This window comes from Hylobates moloch, unplaced genomic scaffold, assembly GCF_009828535.3.
Source record: "Hylobates moloch isolate HMO894 unplaced genomic scaffold, HMol_V3 SCAFFOLD_1, whole genome shotgun sequence".
In the NCBI taxonomy this organism is placed as follows: Eukaryota; Metazoa; Chordata; class Mammalia; order Primates; family Hylobatidae; genus Hylobates; species Hylobates moloch.
This window is the reverse complement of record NW_026652276.1, coordinates 161800771-161819373: the sequence shown is the minus strand read 5'-3', so window position 1 is coordinate 161819373 and position 18603 is coordinate 161800771. Positions and strand designations below refer to the sequence as shown.

Here is an 18603-nt window from a genome sequence, read left to right as displayed (position 1 = left end):
ACACACACACACACACACACACACACACACACACACACACACACACACACACACACACACACACACACACACACACACACACACACGGGGATTTATTATGGGAACTGACTTCATGATTATGGAGGCTGAGAAGTCCCAGGATGCGCCATCCGCAAGCTGAAGAACCAGGACAGCCAGTGGTGCAATTCAGTCCAATTCCGAGGTCCTGAGAACCAGGGGAGCCAATGATGTATCTCTCAGCTGAAGGCATGAGAACGTGTGTGTGTGTGTGTGTGTGTGTGTGTGTGTGTGTGTGTGTGTGTGTGTGTGTTGGGGGGCGCAAGTCCTGGAGTCCAAAGGCCCAAGAACCAAGAGCTTTGATGTCCAAAAGCAGGAGAAGATGGATGTTCAGGCTCAAGAATAGAAAAATTCATTCTTCGTCCACCTTCCCATTTTATCCTGGCACTCAATAGATTGGATGATGCCCACTCACATAGGTGAGGCTGGATCATCTTTACTCAGTCTACTGATTCAAATGTGAATCTCTTCTGGAAACACCCTCACAGACACACCCAGAAATAATGTCTTACCAACTATCTGGGCATCCATTAGCCCAGCCAGGTTGACACATAAAATTAATCACCACAACATGGCTCAAAAGTCAAGAAGTATAAAGAAAAGTGAAAAGTTTTTTTTTTTTTTCCATCCCCATCCATTATCTTCCAGTTTCCCCTCCCTATCCTCATGGAGTTTGTAGTATATTGAACAGGTAGACCACCAAGAAATTATCATAAGGTACATTCAGTCTTCTCATTATCAGTAATTTTTTATTAGGTTTCTGGGTTCTGGGAGGAGGGTGTTACTGAATGCTGAGCTGGGAAGCTTCAATCATGAGATTTTTAATATTTATCAGTGAAGGGTTTAAAAAGATGGAGAAAAACTGAGTTAAAGGAATGAACTGCCACAGACAAAAATAAAATGGTCCCTTGGCCTACTTCTTCGAATCTCTATTGCAATAAGTGCTATGTGTGTGGCAACTTCCTGGAGGTTACTTATATAAAAACGTATACTGAAGTATTCAAATGTGTCATGCTAATGCTCTGTCCACTTCTTACTAAAATGCATGGGTTAAAATTAAGAGTAATACTTTTGTCTGGATTCTGAATCTAACTAAGTAGAAATTACTCATTTCTAAGTTGTAATGTATTATATATAAATGTAACATCGTTATAATACAATTATATGCGTACAATGTAAAAATGTAATATATTATGTATATGTACAAATGTACATTTGTTGTGTAATATAATTGTAATATTTTCAAGCCCTATATGAATAAAGCTGTTATTTGCATGACTGTATCCTATGAATAGTTATGGAAATGAATAAATAAGCTTTTTAGAAACAGTTTACAGAGCCATAAACACTTAAATATTTGTGCCTGAATTTTCTCATCAATTCTTTAGGTGTTTTCCCCTAAACAAAAGAATCTGTCTTTATTTTTCATGAAATCATTTTTCTATTTTGGCATAAATTTCTTTTTCATTTTAAAGTCTGCAATCTTCATTATATAACCTTCAGGCTATATGTGTGAGGTAATCCACTACCCCTCTCTGTTGGAGGGGGAATGTTTTCCTGTGCCACTCTGTAATTTGTTTTGGAACAATTATTGCAATTTGTAAGCATATCTGGTAATCACAAGATACATGTAGCTGAATTTAGAATCTGTTGAGAACACAGAAGGCAGCAGCAGTGTTTCTAAATGTCACTGACTTAATGATTTTAACTCATAAAAATTTTAAAGGTTCAAATGCATCAACCCAAATCATCCATTTCTGAAATGTATTTTAGATAAATCCCTTGAAGTGTTCTTTGGTTGCAAATGGGTGTCATTATGCATTAGTTTCTTTCTCCAAATCCCTGCAATCCCCTAACCTAATTTCCAGTAAGACAATCTATCAGACAATTTATCTCTAGTTCCTGTGTTTTAAAATTATGGAAGCTAAATGTTGTGTTCCAGATTGTTTAGGGAGTCATACCTAGAAGCATTTGGTGCCTTATACTTCTTTCTACTCTTTTGATTAAGAAAACATAAATGTGTACATAACTGGTATATTTTCCAATTATTTTAGGTGAACCTTACAAATGTATTTTGGCCCTTTTGCGGGGGCCTATTTTTCCTTTTAAAAAGTACCAACCATTCAACTTTGAATAACAGATTATACAGTGGAGCATTATTTTTTTGAAAAATAAATTATCTTAGGCAGAGTTTTAGAGTTTGTATATACTCATCATTTATTTTCCCTGTACTGCTTAAAATGTATTCTTAAATTTGTATGTTGGGCCAGGCGCGGTGGCTCACACCTGTAATCCCAGCACTTTGGGAGGCCGAGGCGGGTGGATCATAAGGTCAGAAGTTCAACACCAGCCTGGCCAATATGGTGAAACCCCGTCTCTACTAAAAATACAAAATATTAGCCGAGTGTGGTGGCACATGCCTGTATTCCCAGCTATTCGGGAGGCTGAGGCAGGAGAATCGCTTGAACCCAGGAGGTGGAGGTTGCAGTGAGTCAAGATTGCGCCACTGCACTCCAGCCTGGGTGACAGAGTGAGACTCCATCTCAAAAAAAAAAATTATGTTAAATAGGTTTAGGTTATGAGACAGAAGATTAAAGAGGAAAAGCAACATAGAACATATTTTATTCCTATTGAAATGTTATTTTTATTTTCCTTAAAAAGAGATAAAGTGGGATATTAGTGTCAATTTTGGCAGATGAGTGGTCTGGTGACAAATAACACAGTAATAAATTGATTGCCCCCTTATACCTCCACTGGTAACTAAAGCTTACATTTGGTAAAGAAGATAGAAGCCTTTGCAGCTGCCTTAAATTCTGCTATGGAAACAAGTGGTACATATATGTGTGTGTGTATATATATATATATATATATATTTTTTTTTTTTGAGTCAGAGTCTCACGCTGTCACCCAGGCTGGAGTGCAGTGGCGCGATCTCAGCTCGCTGCAACCTCCACCTCCTGGGTTCAAGCGATTCTCCTGCCTCAGCCTCCCGAGTAGCTGGGATTACAGGTGCGTGCCACCACGCCTAGCTAATTTTTGTATTTTTAGTAGAGACGAGGTTTCACCATGTTAGCCAGCTTGGTCTCGAACTCCTGACCTCAGGTGATCCACCCGCTGTGGCCTCCCAAAGTGCTGGGACTACAGGTGTCAGCCACTGTGCGCAGCCATAAATATATATGTCTTACCTTGAGTTGTTTTCATGACTTACTTACACTGTGGAGAGTGAAGGAAATTGCTCAGTGGGTCAATTCCTTTAGGTCACTGAGTCCCAACAGAAATAGTCCACAAATTCCCCTGGCTTAGAGGCAATGATTTCTAATTCCTAGCTCCCCACTTAGTCCACAGTATGTTCATCTGGAAAACATTTAGTCATTTCTGAGGAGATTCTAAAATGAGGCAACCCCTGGTCAACTGTCTGCCTTTCATAAAAGGTCAATCAAATACATGACCAACAAAGACATACATTTCTGAGCCATATGGAAAAAATAATTGACTAAATGGGACCCTGATCACTTAAAAGAATAGAGGCATCTCTTAAAAAGAAAAGTGTATTCTCTCATCAGTTCCAATATTTTCATAACATTTAAAGCTCTCAAACGCTAAATAAAAATATTAAAACATTTGAGTGAAATGTAGCACAGTTTCTGATTTTCTATAAGGTTATGATAAATTTACTTGACACAACTTAACTTTAAATGATCATGTTGTGTTAAGCAGAATTAAATTAATGAAAATAAATGTTACCATCTAAATAATAAATATTTCCTAATTGAGTAGCCAAGGTAAAAATTATGCTAAATTATCTAGTTTTTAATTAGTAATTATTCAACAGAAGATTTCTCCCTGCTAATTATCTTTCAAGATTCAGATGAAAAGATACTAAGATCTTTTAACAAAACCATTCATTTAAGCCCATTATTAAACAAACTATATTACCTTAACATTTTATGGTATGAGATTCTCACAGCCAAAATCATTGGCTTGTTTTCCTGGGTAATATTTCAAACTCCTGTGAAAAATGAATAGTTGCTTAGAAAAGAGGGCTAATTAAGTCATAGTGTCATTTATGGCATTGCCCAAAACTGTCACTCTGCTCATATATTTTCCTTTCTTTCAACTTACAGCCCTATTTTTTGATAACTGGAAGTTTTCTGAATTTTGCATCTTGAATACCTCACTGTTGTTCTTTATCTGCCCACCAAAGAAACAGTCATGTTGAAACTGAATTTTTTAATATGCAAAAGCTACCATATTTGTCTAAAATTTACATTCTGTAATATGTAAGGAAACAACAGTATGCAAACTACAGTTTTATCCTTGCAATCAATATGAATGTATTACACTATAAACTGTTTATGGCCTACACTTCTGGCCTTCATTAGCCATCTCAAAACGTTATGCTGTAGGTCAACTGGGGTCATAAAGAACAAAAGTGGCTTACCTCAAACCAACATCACTATTAGAAAGTAACTTAAAACACATGCTTTGTTGGTATTCTAGATTTAACATCATCTTCTTAGGAAAGATAACCTGTGGTTCCAGAATTATTAATTTTTTTAGCAACCTATCAGAATCAAATTCTATGCAAATTAAATAAGAAACCAAATTGGAGTTTCACTAAATAGAACCTACAGAATTTGCTTGTTGTTAACGCTGGTGGATTTCTTTGAAACCTTGGAGTAGTTAAATATTAAATAGCTAGTAAGAGTGGAGACATTTCTAGAGATTATACTAGACAGCTGTTGACTGAGATTTCATAGGGCAGGTTTTAGACCTTGTTTATTTGTATCTCCAGTAGTTAGCCCAGGATTTTTACTCAAAGTGCTTGTTAAATAATATAATGCATATTAAATAAATACCTTAAAAAGACAACCTCACTCTAGAAAAACAAAAGACAACCTCAAAATTCTATAAACTTAGTAATAATACTAGGTGATCATTCAGAGCACTTAACTCACCTTATGAAGAGGTGCTTTCGGAGTTGTGTTCAATTTTGTCACTTTCAGATGAAAATAAAAGTGAACACTGGAAGAACATCTGTAAAATTACAGCTAAAGACAACCATATTGTAGTTCATCATTCATTCCCTACATTAGATTGTGCTTTTCTTCAAAAATTCAATGTTAGTAAAAAGTTTGATTGTCCTAGTGAATTTAATGATATTAAAACTCTATAACCTATTGTTCTTTTCCTTTCTTAGCTTCCCAGGAAGACTTGGGGCTAAATTCAATGCCTAATTATATTTTCTATATTAGTTTGGGTGTTTTTGTAGTTACCATTTCCTTTTTTCAATGTTTCCCTTTTTATTTTTATAGTTTAATCCTTTTTAGAAATGTGTGCTGTATATTATGAATTAATGTCAGTTTTTTATTCTTAATCCTCATTTTTCAATTGTTTTTGAGCTTTCAAAACACATTGTTCACTAATCCTTTAAACTTTCTTTTTTTTTTTTTTGAGACAGAGTTTTGCTCTGTTGCCCAGGCTGGTATGCAGTGGCACAATCTCGGCTCACTGCAGCCTCTGTCTCCCGAGTTCAATCAATTCTCATGCCTCAGCCTCCCGAGTAGCTGGGATAATAGGTGTGCACCACCGTGGCCTGCTAATTTTTTGCATTTTTAGTAGAGGCAGGGTTTCTCCATGTTGCCCAGGCTGATCTCAAACTCCTGGACTCAAGTGATCCAACTGCCTCGGCCTTTCAAAGTGCTGGGATTACAGGCGTGAACCACCACACCAGCTGAAAGTCTCTCTTCCTTGCCTTTCAACTGTATTCTTTCAGTCAACAAATATTTATTGAATACTTAATGGTTGTCAGGCACTGTTGTGATTCCTCTCTCAACTCAATGATCCTTTTCCTCATCCCATTTACTCTCAGTTCTGCCCCATAAATGGTGCAGGTGCACCAAGGTTCTGTCGTTTATTTTATGATGTTCTCAATTCTGCACTCTGTGCCCTGATTTAGAAGCACAATCCCTTACTTGAAACTTTTGAAGCCACATATGCTTCAAAATTCTGAATTTTTGAATTTTAGCAAAGTCATAGGTTGTAACAACCATATATTTTGTAACACTTTACACAGAGAGGGGCAGCACTCTTTAATCAAATATATTAATATTTCTGCAATGAAATATATGAATGTTTACAAAAACTGAGATAGGGACTATGACTACTATAGTAGTATATATAGACTATAACCCTCACTGTATTTTTTTTTTTTTTTGAGACAAGATCTCACTCTGTCACCCAGACTGGATGGAGTACAGTGGCACAATCTCGGCTCACTGCACTCTCCGTCTCCGGGGTCCAAGCAATTCTCCTGCCTCAGCCTCCTGAGTAGCTGGGACTACAGGTGCCCACCACGCCCGGCTAATTTTTGTATTTTTGGTAGAGATGGGATTTCACTATATTGGCCAGGCTGGTCTCGAACTCCTGACCTCAGGTCATCCGCCCGCCTCGGCCTCACTACAATTCTTACCAGGTGTTGCGGCTAAATGAGTTTTGTCTTAGAAAATGCTTTTGCTTTTCAAACCATTTTCAATTTTGAGATTGCAGATAAGGGATGATTTACCTCTTAAACTTTTTCTACTTTAAATATATTAAGCAAATTTTATCTCGAATCTGTCCGGTCCTACATTTCCAAATACCTTCTGGACATCTTTACTAAAGGACCTATCAAATACTTTAATTTGTACCAAAGCAAATATATTGCCTTCTAACCCACTGATCTCTTTCTTGGTTGTCATTCTGTTTAACTCTTAGCATCATCACTGAATCCTATGGATTCAGTGAACATAAGGAGTAAACGTTAAACATAAAATGTTTAACAGTCTCTGTTTGCCTTTTTAATGCCATCTAATTCATTTTGTAAGTAGAGTATCACGGGAATAATTATCAAGGTATAGTTTGGGAAAAGGTGAGCAAATCCTTAACACAGCTGGCCCAAGGTTTTATTTGGTAGGTCTAAATCTTGACCTTACAGCTACGAAATTTCAGGTTTGTGCTTGAATACATGCCTAAAAGAATGAAAATGAAATGACCAATAGTATGTACCATTTTAGTTTTTATTAATAAAATAGAAACCTAAATCAGACAACTGCTTTATTCTTCCATCTAATCTGACCATATATTGGAGTAGCAATTATTTATAAAAGGACTTAGGTGAGAACTGTCAATATATCAGTTCCATCAAAAACTCTAGGTTGGAATACCTTAAAAACAGCAAATTAAATATGAGAAAGCACAGAAATCTCTCCCTCAAACAAGAGGGGCTTCCTTTAATAGTCTTTAATATAGCTCATTTACAATCGTATGAAAATCCATCAAGATCAATCATGTTGCACAATCCCTAAAGGATAAAACTGAGGGAACTCATGGATAATTTTCACAGCTTCATTGTAAAGTCCAAGATCTGAAAGAAACATTTAAGCAAACATTTAATCTACAATGGAAAGTTGTAACAACAATTATTATCTAAGATATTTTTACCTATTTCCTTTTTCTCACCCTTTTGGAAGTGAATTTCTAAAAATGGAGATATGGATTATGGATTCTTATATTTAACTGTGGTGCCAAAAAAAAAAAAAAAAAGACATGGGACTACCATCCATTTTGATGTTCATTATACAGGCAGTTTCTGCCTGGTAGTGTTTTGGGTATTATGCATTATTCAGTTCCTTCAATTCATATATTACAACAAAAAAACTAATACTATCTTTGTTATATTTAAAAAATTATCTTTCAACAAATATTAATTAATCTTTACTGAGTTTCTTACATATATAAGCACTACTTAGAAGCAGGCCAAAACAAAATGTACCCCCATTTTCCTTTAGGATCACAAAATTCTATAGAAATTGAAAATGTGGCAGTACTAAAACTCTAGACCAATATATATCAAACTAAAAATAAAACTGTTTTCCTGTTAATTACATAAAACCAGTCCATACTAGAATGCTTTATTTACCAAAAGGATGGTTATCTTCTTTAAACTGGACATAAGAGGTACACAAGATAGTGGCCTTGGCGGTTACTCTTCCAACCACTTCCACAATTCCAGAGATTTCTTCATCAAGCTAAGACACAGAACAAGACGTCAATTTGGTGTTATCACATTTTCAGTTGACAATTAATTTGGAAAACTGTTATACAGGTTACTAATCTTTCACTTCAAGTAACAAAGTAATTTTAAAAATTACCAGTGTAAAAGTTAAAATGTAACTTAACAAATGTTTGAGTACTTAACTGTCAGCATGTTAAAATTCCTGTTACCTTTAGTAGTAGCTTCAAGTCCAAAGCTACAATTCAAGTTAAAGACAAAATCACTATTGAAAATGTCCATCATTTCTATAAGCAGTAATTTCCTATGAGAGGAATCTTCTATAATCTGTATTTCACAATGTGTTCTGCATACATTAACCAAACAGCATATGGATTTGTCTTCATAAAATACCAAAAAAAGTTTTAAGTACGTTAAACATAAAATGCAAACATAAGTAAAAACTGGAAATATATGAACAAAAATAGAAAATAAAATAAAATTGAAAACTCTTGAGGGGCTGGTCGAAGCAGGAGGATTGCTTGAGACCAAGAGTTCAAGACCAGCCTGAGGAACATAAGGAGACGCCATCTCTACAAAAAACAAAACAAAACAAAACAAAAATTAGCCAGGCATGGTTGAGCATGCCTGTAGTCCCAGTTACTGGGGAGGCTGAGATGGGAGCAACTTGATCTCAGAAGGCTAAGGCTGCAGTGTGCCACGATGGTGCCACTGCATTCCACCTGGGGCAACAGAGTGAGACCCTGTCTCAAAACAAAAAACAAAAACGAAACAAAAAAACTCTTGAGGAAGAAAAAAGCAATTTAAATTTTTCTTATGTGATTTTATGGTCTTTCATAAGGAATGAGAATTGTTATCCAACATTTATGGGATATGTTCAAAAATCATGAAGCCCAAAAAATCATTGGTTAAAAATGTAAAAGAACATATAACGAGAGAATAGTACAAGAATTAAATTTTAGAGCCAGGGACGTTTTACCAGCTCATCTTTTTAAAATCCATTCCAAAAATTAGAAACACCGGCAACAAACCAAATCCAGATGAAGAATTAACTATAATATATATGAGACTTATTAATACTTAAACATACGGGTTCCATCAACTCGATGGTTCCATTTTTTCCTTCTCCATCTGAAAGAATAAACATTTTTCCAGTGGGATGAATCTAAAAACGAAACATATGATTAAAATCTCACTAAAACAACAACAAAAAAGTTTGACAAAAGTTGAGTACATTGATCCTTAGTTGAGCACAAATCAACAGTTTTTTGAACAGTTTATTCAACTTATTGGTTCAAATTATAATCTCATGTTATCAAATCTGTTCATGGAACACACAGTTTATTCTGAATTTCAGATAAACAAGAACTTTTTTTGTAGTGTAAGTAGTTTCTGTATTTGCTAAATATGGCAACCCTATTCTAATAACAAATTAAAGGAAGCCCACCCTATCTAAAAGTGAAATCTGCTGGCACTCATGATTTAGACAGTACATATCCCACGGAGGGTATGTTTTAAAAATCAGGCATGATGAAGTAAAAGGAGAACTGGTTGCTAGAATATCTGGGTCGTACTCCTGGGAAGCAGCTGTAAAGAGCGCTCTCAGATCGCGTTTGAATGCCAGCTTTGCCACTTGCTGAGTTTCTGAGCATTTTAGTCAACCACCTACCACTCCTACTCAGTTTCCCTACTTGGGAAGTCAGAGCAACACTCATTTAAGGAAGAGGATGTGTGGATGAAATGAGCTACTAAATAAGTCTTTATATAATCGTTTTCTTTTCCTCAGCTTTTCAGGTCACTGATTCCAAGACTTTGGGCCTGTTTCTCACCTGTAGAATGAGGGAACTTCACTTTAATACTGGGGTTAGATAACTCGTTACTACGGGACCCAAAGCGGACAATCAAGGCATGTTTTACAGAAAAGCGATTACAACGAGGAAATGAGGTTTGCAAAAATAAGTAATTTTAGAAGAGAAGGAAACCAGCAGATTAGTTTTGTCTGCGTCCGTCACGTCTGAGTAAACTAAGAAATCTGAAGGTAGATGTGGGAGTGGTGTTTATAATTTTCCTTACGTAAGCACGGCTAGAACGGAGGCGACGGGCACTGGACTTTAGAACTCAGCATTTGAAAACACGTTTCTGTGCCATAAAACAGCGCCAAAATGGGGCTGTAACGGCTAAAGAATTTCCAAAAAGTCTCCTTGTGCAAAATAAAGGAGTCGGGAGAGCAGTGATCGGAGGCTTTCCGTCCTTTTTCATCCCCCGTTATCCACTCAGAATCCGCCACCCAGGCGGTCACGGGGTCCCTCCCTTCAGCTACAGACTTGGGAGCCCATGACTGCGAACCCGCACACCTTTTCCAGTCTCCCTACGAAGCAGACAGGCTTGTCGATGAACTGAGCTAGCATGCCGGCGTTGATGCGCGACCTGGGAAACTCCATCACGTCCGCCATAATTACGGCCCAAGACTGCGGCTGGCGGGAAACCCACGGACAACTGAAACTGTGCGCCCCGCGGGTGTCTATGGGGCAGATTTCACGGCACCAATCAGCGAAGACTAGCACTCCAGCTTCTCCAATTAAATGCGCGGAAACCTAAATCGCAATCGCGCTGTCTCTGAAAGGGGTGGAGAAGGGGCGGGATGAGTCCGGAAGTGGAGATTGGCTGCTTAGTGACGCGCGGCGTCCCGGAAGTTGCCAGATACAGGGCGAGAGGCAGTGGAGGCGGGGCTTGGATGGGGGCGGAACCTGAGGCTACCCTTCTGCGATCACAGGATTCCCGGCGGTGACTTGACCCCGGAAGTGAGGTGTGGAGCTCCGGTGCCGGTGCGGCGGGGGACTGCGGCGCCATCCTCAGGTACCTCTTCTCGCGGGAGGCGCCGCAACCTTACTGTTTCCCCATTCTTCCCGCGAACAGAGTCAAAAGAGCTAGGCGGGAGTCGGCACTAGCTGCTGCCGCGGTGCTGTGGGTGCTGCGTACCAGCTGTTACTGTTGCCCCGTCTTCCCTCTCCCCGGTTCTGCGTGGGAGGCGCGGGAGTTTTGCTGAATGATACGTGGTGTGGAGTAGGGTTGTGATACCCGCCCCCTTGGAGATGGGGAGCGGGGTCATCAGTGATCTTGATCACTTTCTTCAGGCTTTTGCCACTTGTTGGCTGAGGGTCGATTTACTCCGTTAGCTGCGTCACTCTGCTTTCTCCAGTTTCTCCACCTGTAAGAAGAGAGATTGATCCGATTACTTCTAAGACGTTTTTTAGCCCAACCTGGCCACACTGCGGAGGCGCCGGTTCTTTCACCCCGCTAACCCTCCGTCTTGGCAGCCAATAGAAGCACTTAAGGATGGGTAACGGGGAAGGACCACTGGCCAGTACTAGAGGAGACAAGCTTAAATCGTTGTTAGACCCCGAGTTAGGGTTCCCCGAGCTAGGGTTCCCCCTTCTGAGGCGTATTTTCCCCATCCGCAAAACCAAGGGTTAGGCGGAATGATTTGCAAGGTCCCAGTTGACTCTAACTTTTGGCCATATGTTCGACTCAACAGTTTAACCCCCCTCAGCAGTCTTTCTGTCGTTGCCCTCCACACTGCAAGACTCTGGAGGGCGATCTGGAGGTCTGGAAGATAACCGATTCCTGGGAGATTTGGGGGTAGTCTCCAATCTGTCCCTGGCTCATCTTGTGACCCGAAGCCGGCGGCCTTGCCAGGAATATTCTAGAATGAGTGCACATAAAAATACCTTCAAACGGTAATGTGGAAGTTGGACAGAAGTTTTAATTGGGTATTTTAACGTTGTGGAAACTGAGTCTGTGAATTTGCCCAAAGCTACAGAATTGTCATCGTTCGAATTCCCTTAGGCAAAAAAGATCCGATTTGAGACTTCACGTGGCAATTTAAGATTTGAATCTCATGTACGATAATTAAATGATAGTCTCCCTTAGTGTTTACTTAGCACTTAATAGGTTTGTCTTAGTTTTACTCACTAACAGTAGTTTAAAGGATTTCATTAAACAGAAATGTGTTTAATGATGTGCGTCAGTGGTGTATAAAAAAGTTGTGGTTGTATTGGTGCAAGTCAGTAAAGTCTATTTTATATTAAAGCTTTAAGTCTTTTGTACTTTAGCATTGTTTTGCAAAGCAAGTTGATGTGCATTATATAGGGGAGAGTACACACATCAATGTCTTTAATAGCATTTTTTTTTTTTGAGGCAAGATCTCGCTCTGTCACTCAGACTGGAGTGCAGTGGTATGCTCCTAGCGCACTGCAGCATTTAACTCCTAGGCTTAAGCGATCCTCTCACCTCAGCCTGCCAAGTAGCTGGGACTATAAGCACATACCACCACACCCAGCTAATAAAGGATCTTTTTTTTTTTTGTACAGATGGGGCCTCGCCATGTTGACCAGGCTTATCTCAAACTCCTGGGCTCAGGCGATCCCTCCCTCCCCCGTCTCCCTCCCAGAGTACTGGAATTACAGGTATGAGCCTTGGTACGTACCCTGTAATAGTGAATTTTTTTTTAAAGAGCAGTCCTGAGAGTACCAGATGTTAATGTCTTTGTTTACTTGCAGTTAAGACCGCTTTTAAGTAAAGGCTTTCTTTTAAAACAGGGAAATGAGCAAGAAGATAATTTAAAACAGCCTTTTCGCGTATTTTTGAGTCACTTAAAATATTATGAAATACATGATGTACAGAGAAAAGTATAGCTAGCCGATTTGCATAGTTTTGAGAGAAATGAAATGAATCCATGGGGCCTGTCATTCAGCTGAAGAAATGGAACTTTACCAGTTACCAGTAAATTTTACCAGTTTGCACTTCCCCAATTAAGCCCTCCTTGCTACAGCCATAAGTAAACACTATCTTGAAATTTGTGTTAAGCTTCCTAAGCTTTTCTACAGTTTTATCACACATGCAGGCATTGCTAAATGGTATGTTGTTTAATATTGCCAATCTTTGACCTTTATGTAAATAGAAACGTATATATCTTCTGACTTGTTTTTGAGATTCATCTATGTTGACGAATGTACACAGATCATATTTTTTTTCTGTTACAGGTAGGCATGAGCGCGGGACAGTAGTGGGCTCTCCCCCAACCCACTAGAAATGTTGGGGGATGGTTTGGCAATTATCGAATTTGCTCCTCTAAAAATGATAATTCAACAGCGCCAGGGAGAGGCCATTTCCTGATGGTCCACACCTGTTATCAAAATGGTACTTGAATGTAGACCCGAGGGAGAAACAGCTTCCTGGGCATGCATATTAAGAGACAAAAATGGTAAAGTACCTTCTTCTAGGTACACTCCACCGGAAAAAGGAAGCAAGCCTCAGATGGGCATGCACGTAACTCCCTAAAAACACTTCCCAAGGCCAAGGAGGGCTCTATGCCTGCGGGCAGCCTATCCTAAGGAACTTGCCTGGGTCTGTTTTTCTGCATTATGCCCCTCAGTCAAATTTTTTCGTCTGAGGAGGCAAGGACTGAAGTTGCTACTGACCCGTAAGGATAGGCCACCGGTAACTTGGGGTAACTTGGATCTCTGCCACTAGTAAAAAAATGATTTCCCCAAATGGTGGTACCAGTTTACTCTCTTACCTGGAGTATTAGAGAGTTACAGTTATTGTATATTCTTGGCAATTCTTGAAGTTTTTTCCCCCAATTTGATGGATATGAAATGTTTTTTTTGTCGTGACCCTAATTTGCACTCCCTGATTACTGAAAAGTTTGAACACTTTTTCAGATTTTTATTGGTTATTTGTTTATCTTTTTTTCCTTGATTTTTTTCTTACTGACTTTTAAGAGCTTTTTATTAGTGGGATATTGTAATGGTACAACTGTTGTCCGTTTTTGGCCTATCTTTCCATTTCCTTCCTTCATTCTGTCCTTTTTTTTTTATTATTAGAAAGACCTCTTTTAATATAGTTAAACATTTTCCCCCTTAAGTTTAATGTAGGAGAAAAGTCCATTAAAATCTCATTTATGAATTCTTTCATACATCCTACTCTTAAAGGTATTCTATTTTCCCTAAAATTTTTAGAGCTTTGCCTTTCATATTTAATAGTCCGTCATCTAGAATTCACTCTTCGTGTATGTTGTCAGATAGGTCTCCAATCTCTTTATTTTGTTTTAATTTGACTGTATCACCTTTTTGCCACTGACCTTCACTTGTCACCTTAAATTTACAGATATGTGTGGAGTCAATTCTATTCTATGGATCTATTTTTCTATCCCTGAACCACTACCTATTTTCTTTAATAGTGTAGCCTTATCATAACTTTTGATGTCTGGGGCTGTGTTCTCAGGAATGTCTTGGTGATTTTTGTCTCTTTGCTGTTCCATATAGAATGTAGCTTATGAATTTCCATGAAAAACTGTGTTGGAATTTTGATCAAAATTGCATTGAATCCTTGGATGTATTTCAGGAAAAGTAACAGCTGAATGTCAACTCTTACTATCCTTGAGCCATTTTGGTCCTCTTAAAATCTTTCCAAAAAGTCTCATACTTTTCTACATAAAAGTTTTGACTTTTAGCTTAGATTTATTCCTAGATACCTTGTTTTTGTTGCTATTATGAATGGTATCATTTTTTAAATTAAAGATTTTAACTGATTGTTTTGGTGTATTGAAATGCCATTTTAAGAATTTTCTATCAGTTTTTTTGGAATTTTCTATTCATATTTGAAGAATTATAGTTTGTTTCTTAAGAATTCTTACATATTTTATTTGTTTTTCTTACCTTTTGCCTAGGATAGAGCCTTCAGTACCATTTTGAATAGAAATAGTGTTTAAGTCAAGATGGGGTTTGGCTGCATAAACAAAAGTATCTTTAATGCACAAACGCTTATTCTCACATGTGAAAGAAGTCCACAGCTGTGCAACTTAGTACTTGTGTGGTAGTGCACTAAGACTCAGGGTCCCAGGTTCTTTCTGTCTTTCTGTACTTCTACATTCAATGTCTAGTTCCATATTTATGGTCACCTCATAGGCCAGGTAAGTGATGGAGCTTCAGCTATCAAGTAAATTCACATTCTATGTGGCAGAGAAGTGGACAGGCAAGAGTATACCTCCATGAGATTCAGCTTCCTTTAAGGAGTATTCCCCGAAGTCCTTCCCAACTTGAATTTCTGTTTATTAGGTTAAGGAATTTTCTTTCTATTCCTAGTTTGATAAGCATTTTAATTGAATGGTTATGGAATTTGATCAAATGCATTTTTTGCCTTAATTGAGATGATTGAAATGAGTATATATTTTTCAGTGTTTGAACCAAGCTCACATTCTTGGAAGCTTGGTTATGATATATTGTCTTTTATTATATATTCCTGGATTTGATTTGCTGTTGTTTTTGTTTAGGATTTTTTTTTATCCATGTTCATGAGTGAGATTGGTCTGTAATTTTCCTTTTTTGTATAGCCCTTGTCAAAATTTGGCATTATGGTTATAAGACAGGAGAATTCCCTGGACCCCTTTGTGGGACTTTCAACCAGGGTGTGGCTCATTTGCTCGGCTGCCTTACGGGAGGGGGGAGTATGCAGGTGAGCAGGTGCAGGAGCTGGGGTGAATGATTTTGGCCTCCAGCCCCATGGCAGTGTCTAGCGGCATTACAGTGCTCTTTTAGCCCTGCCATCTGGGAATGGCTTAAGTGTTAAATAGCTCATTGGAGTCAGTGTGACAGCCTTTTTGGGTTCCCACACCCAGCGCATCCTGAATTCTTGTCTAGCGTCGAGGAGGAATCAGGTTACATGGACTTGAAAGATGGTGAATGTGGGCATTTTATTGAGTGATGGAGGTGGCTCTCAGTGGGATGGTGATATGGTTTAGCTGTGTCCCCACTCAAATCTCATCTTGAATTGTAGCTCCCATAATTCCCATGTTGTGGGAGGGACCTGATGAGAGATAACTGAATCATGGGGACAGTTTCCCCCATACTGTTCTCGTGGTAGTGAATAAGTCTCACCAGATCTGATGGTTTTATAAGGGGAAACCCCTTTCGCTTGATTTTTTTTTTTTTTAATTCTCTCTTGTCTGACACCATGTAAGAAGTACCTTTTGCTTTCCGCCGTGATAGTGAGGCCTCCCCAGCCACATGGAACTGCGGGTCCATTAAGCCCCTTTTTCTTTATAAATTACCCAGTCTCAGGTATGTCTTTATCAGCAATATGAAAATGAACTTATACAGATGGGGAGCTGGAGAGGGGATGGGGTGGGAAGATGATCTTCCCCTGGAGTTCGGCTGTCTCATGGCCAATCTTCTCTCTAACCGTCCCCAGCCAAACTCCCCTTGACACTCAGATGCTTCCTCTCTTGCACCTCTGCTGCACCGTTCTGCTGCTCTGCCACTCTTCTGCTCGTGGAGCCTGGGGTTTGGGGTTTATATGGGCACAGAATAGGGGAGACATAGTGGGCCAAAAGGCAACATTTGGGTGCAAAAACAGCCTGTTCACATTTAGGGCTGTGGGTCCAGGCTTAAGGGTGGAGCCCTCGCCAGGGACCCCACCCTTCTGCCGCTTGTCCCTATCAGTTATACTAGTTTTGTATTCAATCTCCAAGATTGTACATAAAACTGAAATTATCTATCAAGTGTTTGGTAGTGTTCACCTATAAAACTTTTAGATCGTTATAGTTATCTTTGACTAGAGCTTTAGACATTTCCCACAAGTTTTATAAGCAGATGTACATTAAGTTCTAAGTATTTTCTAGTTTTCAGCATATTTCTTTTTTGACCCATGCATTATTTTTGTTTCAAAATGTATAGGTTTTATTAAAATTATTTTGATAATTCCCAGCGAAATTGCATTATAATCTGAGGGTATGGTTTGTCTAATTCTTTGAAATTATATGAGACTAATTCTTCGAAATTATGTTAGCTTGCTTTAAGGCTTATTAGGAACATGGACAATTTTTCATGTGTGCTTGGCAAAAAAATGTATTTTCCAGTTGTTGGATCCAGTGTGTAAATTACAGTGTTCACATAATTCTGTTCTCTTTGTCTGCTTAATGTCTCAATTATTGATAAATATGTGACATAGCCTATAGATGGTAGCATTGTCAAACTTCTCCTTGAAGCCCTGATGACTTTTGCTATATATATATACATTTCTTTAAGAGACAGGGTCTTACTCTGTTGCTGAGGCTGGAGTGCAGTGGCGTGATTGTGGTGCAATGCAGCCTTGAACTCCTGAGCTCACGTGATCTCGCCTCAGCTTCCCGAGTAGCTGGGACTGCAGGCATGTGCCATCACACCTAGCTAATTTAAAATAAAATCTTTCTTTTGTAGAGACGGGTTCTTTCTTTGTTGCCCAGGCTGGTCCTTAACTGCTAGGCTCAAGCAAGCCTCCCTCCTTGGCCTCTCAGAGTGCTGGGATTACAGGTGTGAGTCACTGTGCCTGGCTTGGCTTTAAAGTTTTTGTTGTTGTTGTTTGCAACTATTATAGACGTGCCAGCTGTCTTTTGGTTAGAATTTATTTTATCTTTTTCCATCCTATATCTCACCTACGGGAGACAAGACCCATGGGCTTGAATGCTTATTTTCTCATTTCTTTTGTACTTAGCTGACAGCTGGCCTGGCAGGTCTCAGCTGAAGGTAAAAACAGGCTGATACCAGCCAGTGGGCTCCAGTGGCCCCCTTCTTCTTAAAGAAGTCACTTCCTTCTAAATCAGGAGATTTCCATTAGGACATAATTGCCTAGATGTATGGGGGATGGATTCCTTTCTAAGAGAGCACTAGCATTTGACAGATCATGAGTGATTTGCTGTTTCTCTGCTTAAGTTTTCTCCAGTAAACCTTAGACTTTATACTGCGTGGCCCTTCTGTTATTTGTATTTGTGTTGGCCTGACAGCCTTAACTTTTTGTGTGTTCTTATGTTTTAGGTGTGTCTGTCTTGTAAATAGTGCATATAGCTGGTGATTTGTTTTTTCTCTCTTTTGTCCATTTATATTGATTGTGGCTACTGATGTATTATGATTTGTCTTAGTCTATGTAGTGTTGCTATTACAGAATACCACAGACTGGGTAATTTATAAAGAAAATAAAATTGGCAGGGGAATTGGCTCACTCCTGTAATCCCAGCACTTTGGGAGGCCAAGGCAGGTAGATCCCTTGAATTCAGGAGTTCAAGACCAGCCTGGGCAACATGGTGAAACCCCATCTCTACAAAAAATACAAAAATTAGCTGGGCATGGTGGCGTGTGTGCCTGTGGTCCTAGCTACTTGGAAGGCTGAGGTGGGAGGATGGCTTGAGTTCAGGAGGTGGAGGTTGCAGTGAGCTAAGATCGTGTCACTGTGTTCCAGCCTGGGCGACAGAGTGAGACCCTGTCTCCAAAAAGAAAGAAAGAAAGAAAAAAAGGCCGGGCGTGGTGGCTCACACTTGTAATCCCAGCACTTTGGGAGGCCGAGGTGGGTGGATCACCTGAGGTCACGAGTTGACACCAGCCTGGCCAACATGGCAAAACCCTGTCTCTACTAATAGTACAAAAATTAGCCGGGCGTGGTGGCAGATGCCTGTAATCCCA

The 18603-nt window shown here is 39.1% G+C and overlaps 2 protein-coding genes across 2 annotated transcripts in view; one reads left to right on the top strand and one right to left on the bottom strand.

Moving 5' to 3' along the window:
* Positions 1–7096: 7096 nt before the first annotated feature.
* On the bottom strand, positions 7097–10765 carry RPA3 (replication protein A3). Its single transcript, XM_032760789.2, has 4 exons — positions 10465–10765; positions 9201–9275; positions 8018–8126; positions 7097–7462 (listed from the first exon to the last, which is right to left on the bottom strand). Exons 1-4 carry the CDS (start codon positions 10561–10563, stop codon positions 7380–7382), a joined length of 366 nt encoding a protein of 121 aa, XP_032616680.1. The 5' UTR covers positions 10564–10765; the 3' UTR covers positions 7097–7379.
* Positions 10766–12484: 1719 nt separating this feature from the next.
* The window catches only part of UMAD1 (UBAP1-MVB12-associated (UMA) domain containing 1), a 261998-nt gene continuing 255879 nt past the window's right edge, over positions 12485–18603 (top strand). Inside the window, exon 1 of the mRNA XM_058440621.1 lies at positions 12485–12576. The gene's annotated coding sequence lies outside the window, so the exon portion shown is untranslated. The remainder of the gene's footprint in view (positions 12577–18603) is intronic.

Bases quoted from the DNA above. Each gene is read 5' to 3' on its own strand.
- RPA3 (XM_032760789.2), bottom strand. From the start codon at position 10,563: ATGGCGGACGTGATGGAGTTTCCCAGGTCGCGCATCAACGCCGGCATG. The intron at 9,276-10,464 runs GTGTGCGGGTTC...TTTCGTTTTTAG, and splicing joins TCGTAGGGAGACTGGAAAAG to ATTCATCCCACTGGAAAAAT. The intron at 8,127-9,200 runs GTATGTTTAAGT...TCTGTGTCTTAG, and splicing joins CCATCGAGTTGATGGAACCC to CTTGATGAAGAAATCTCTGG.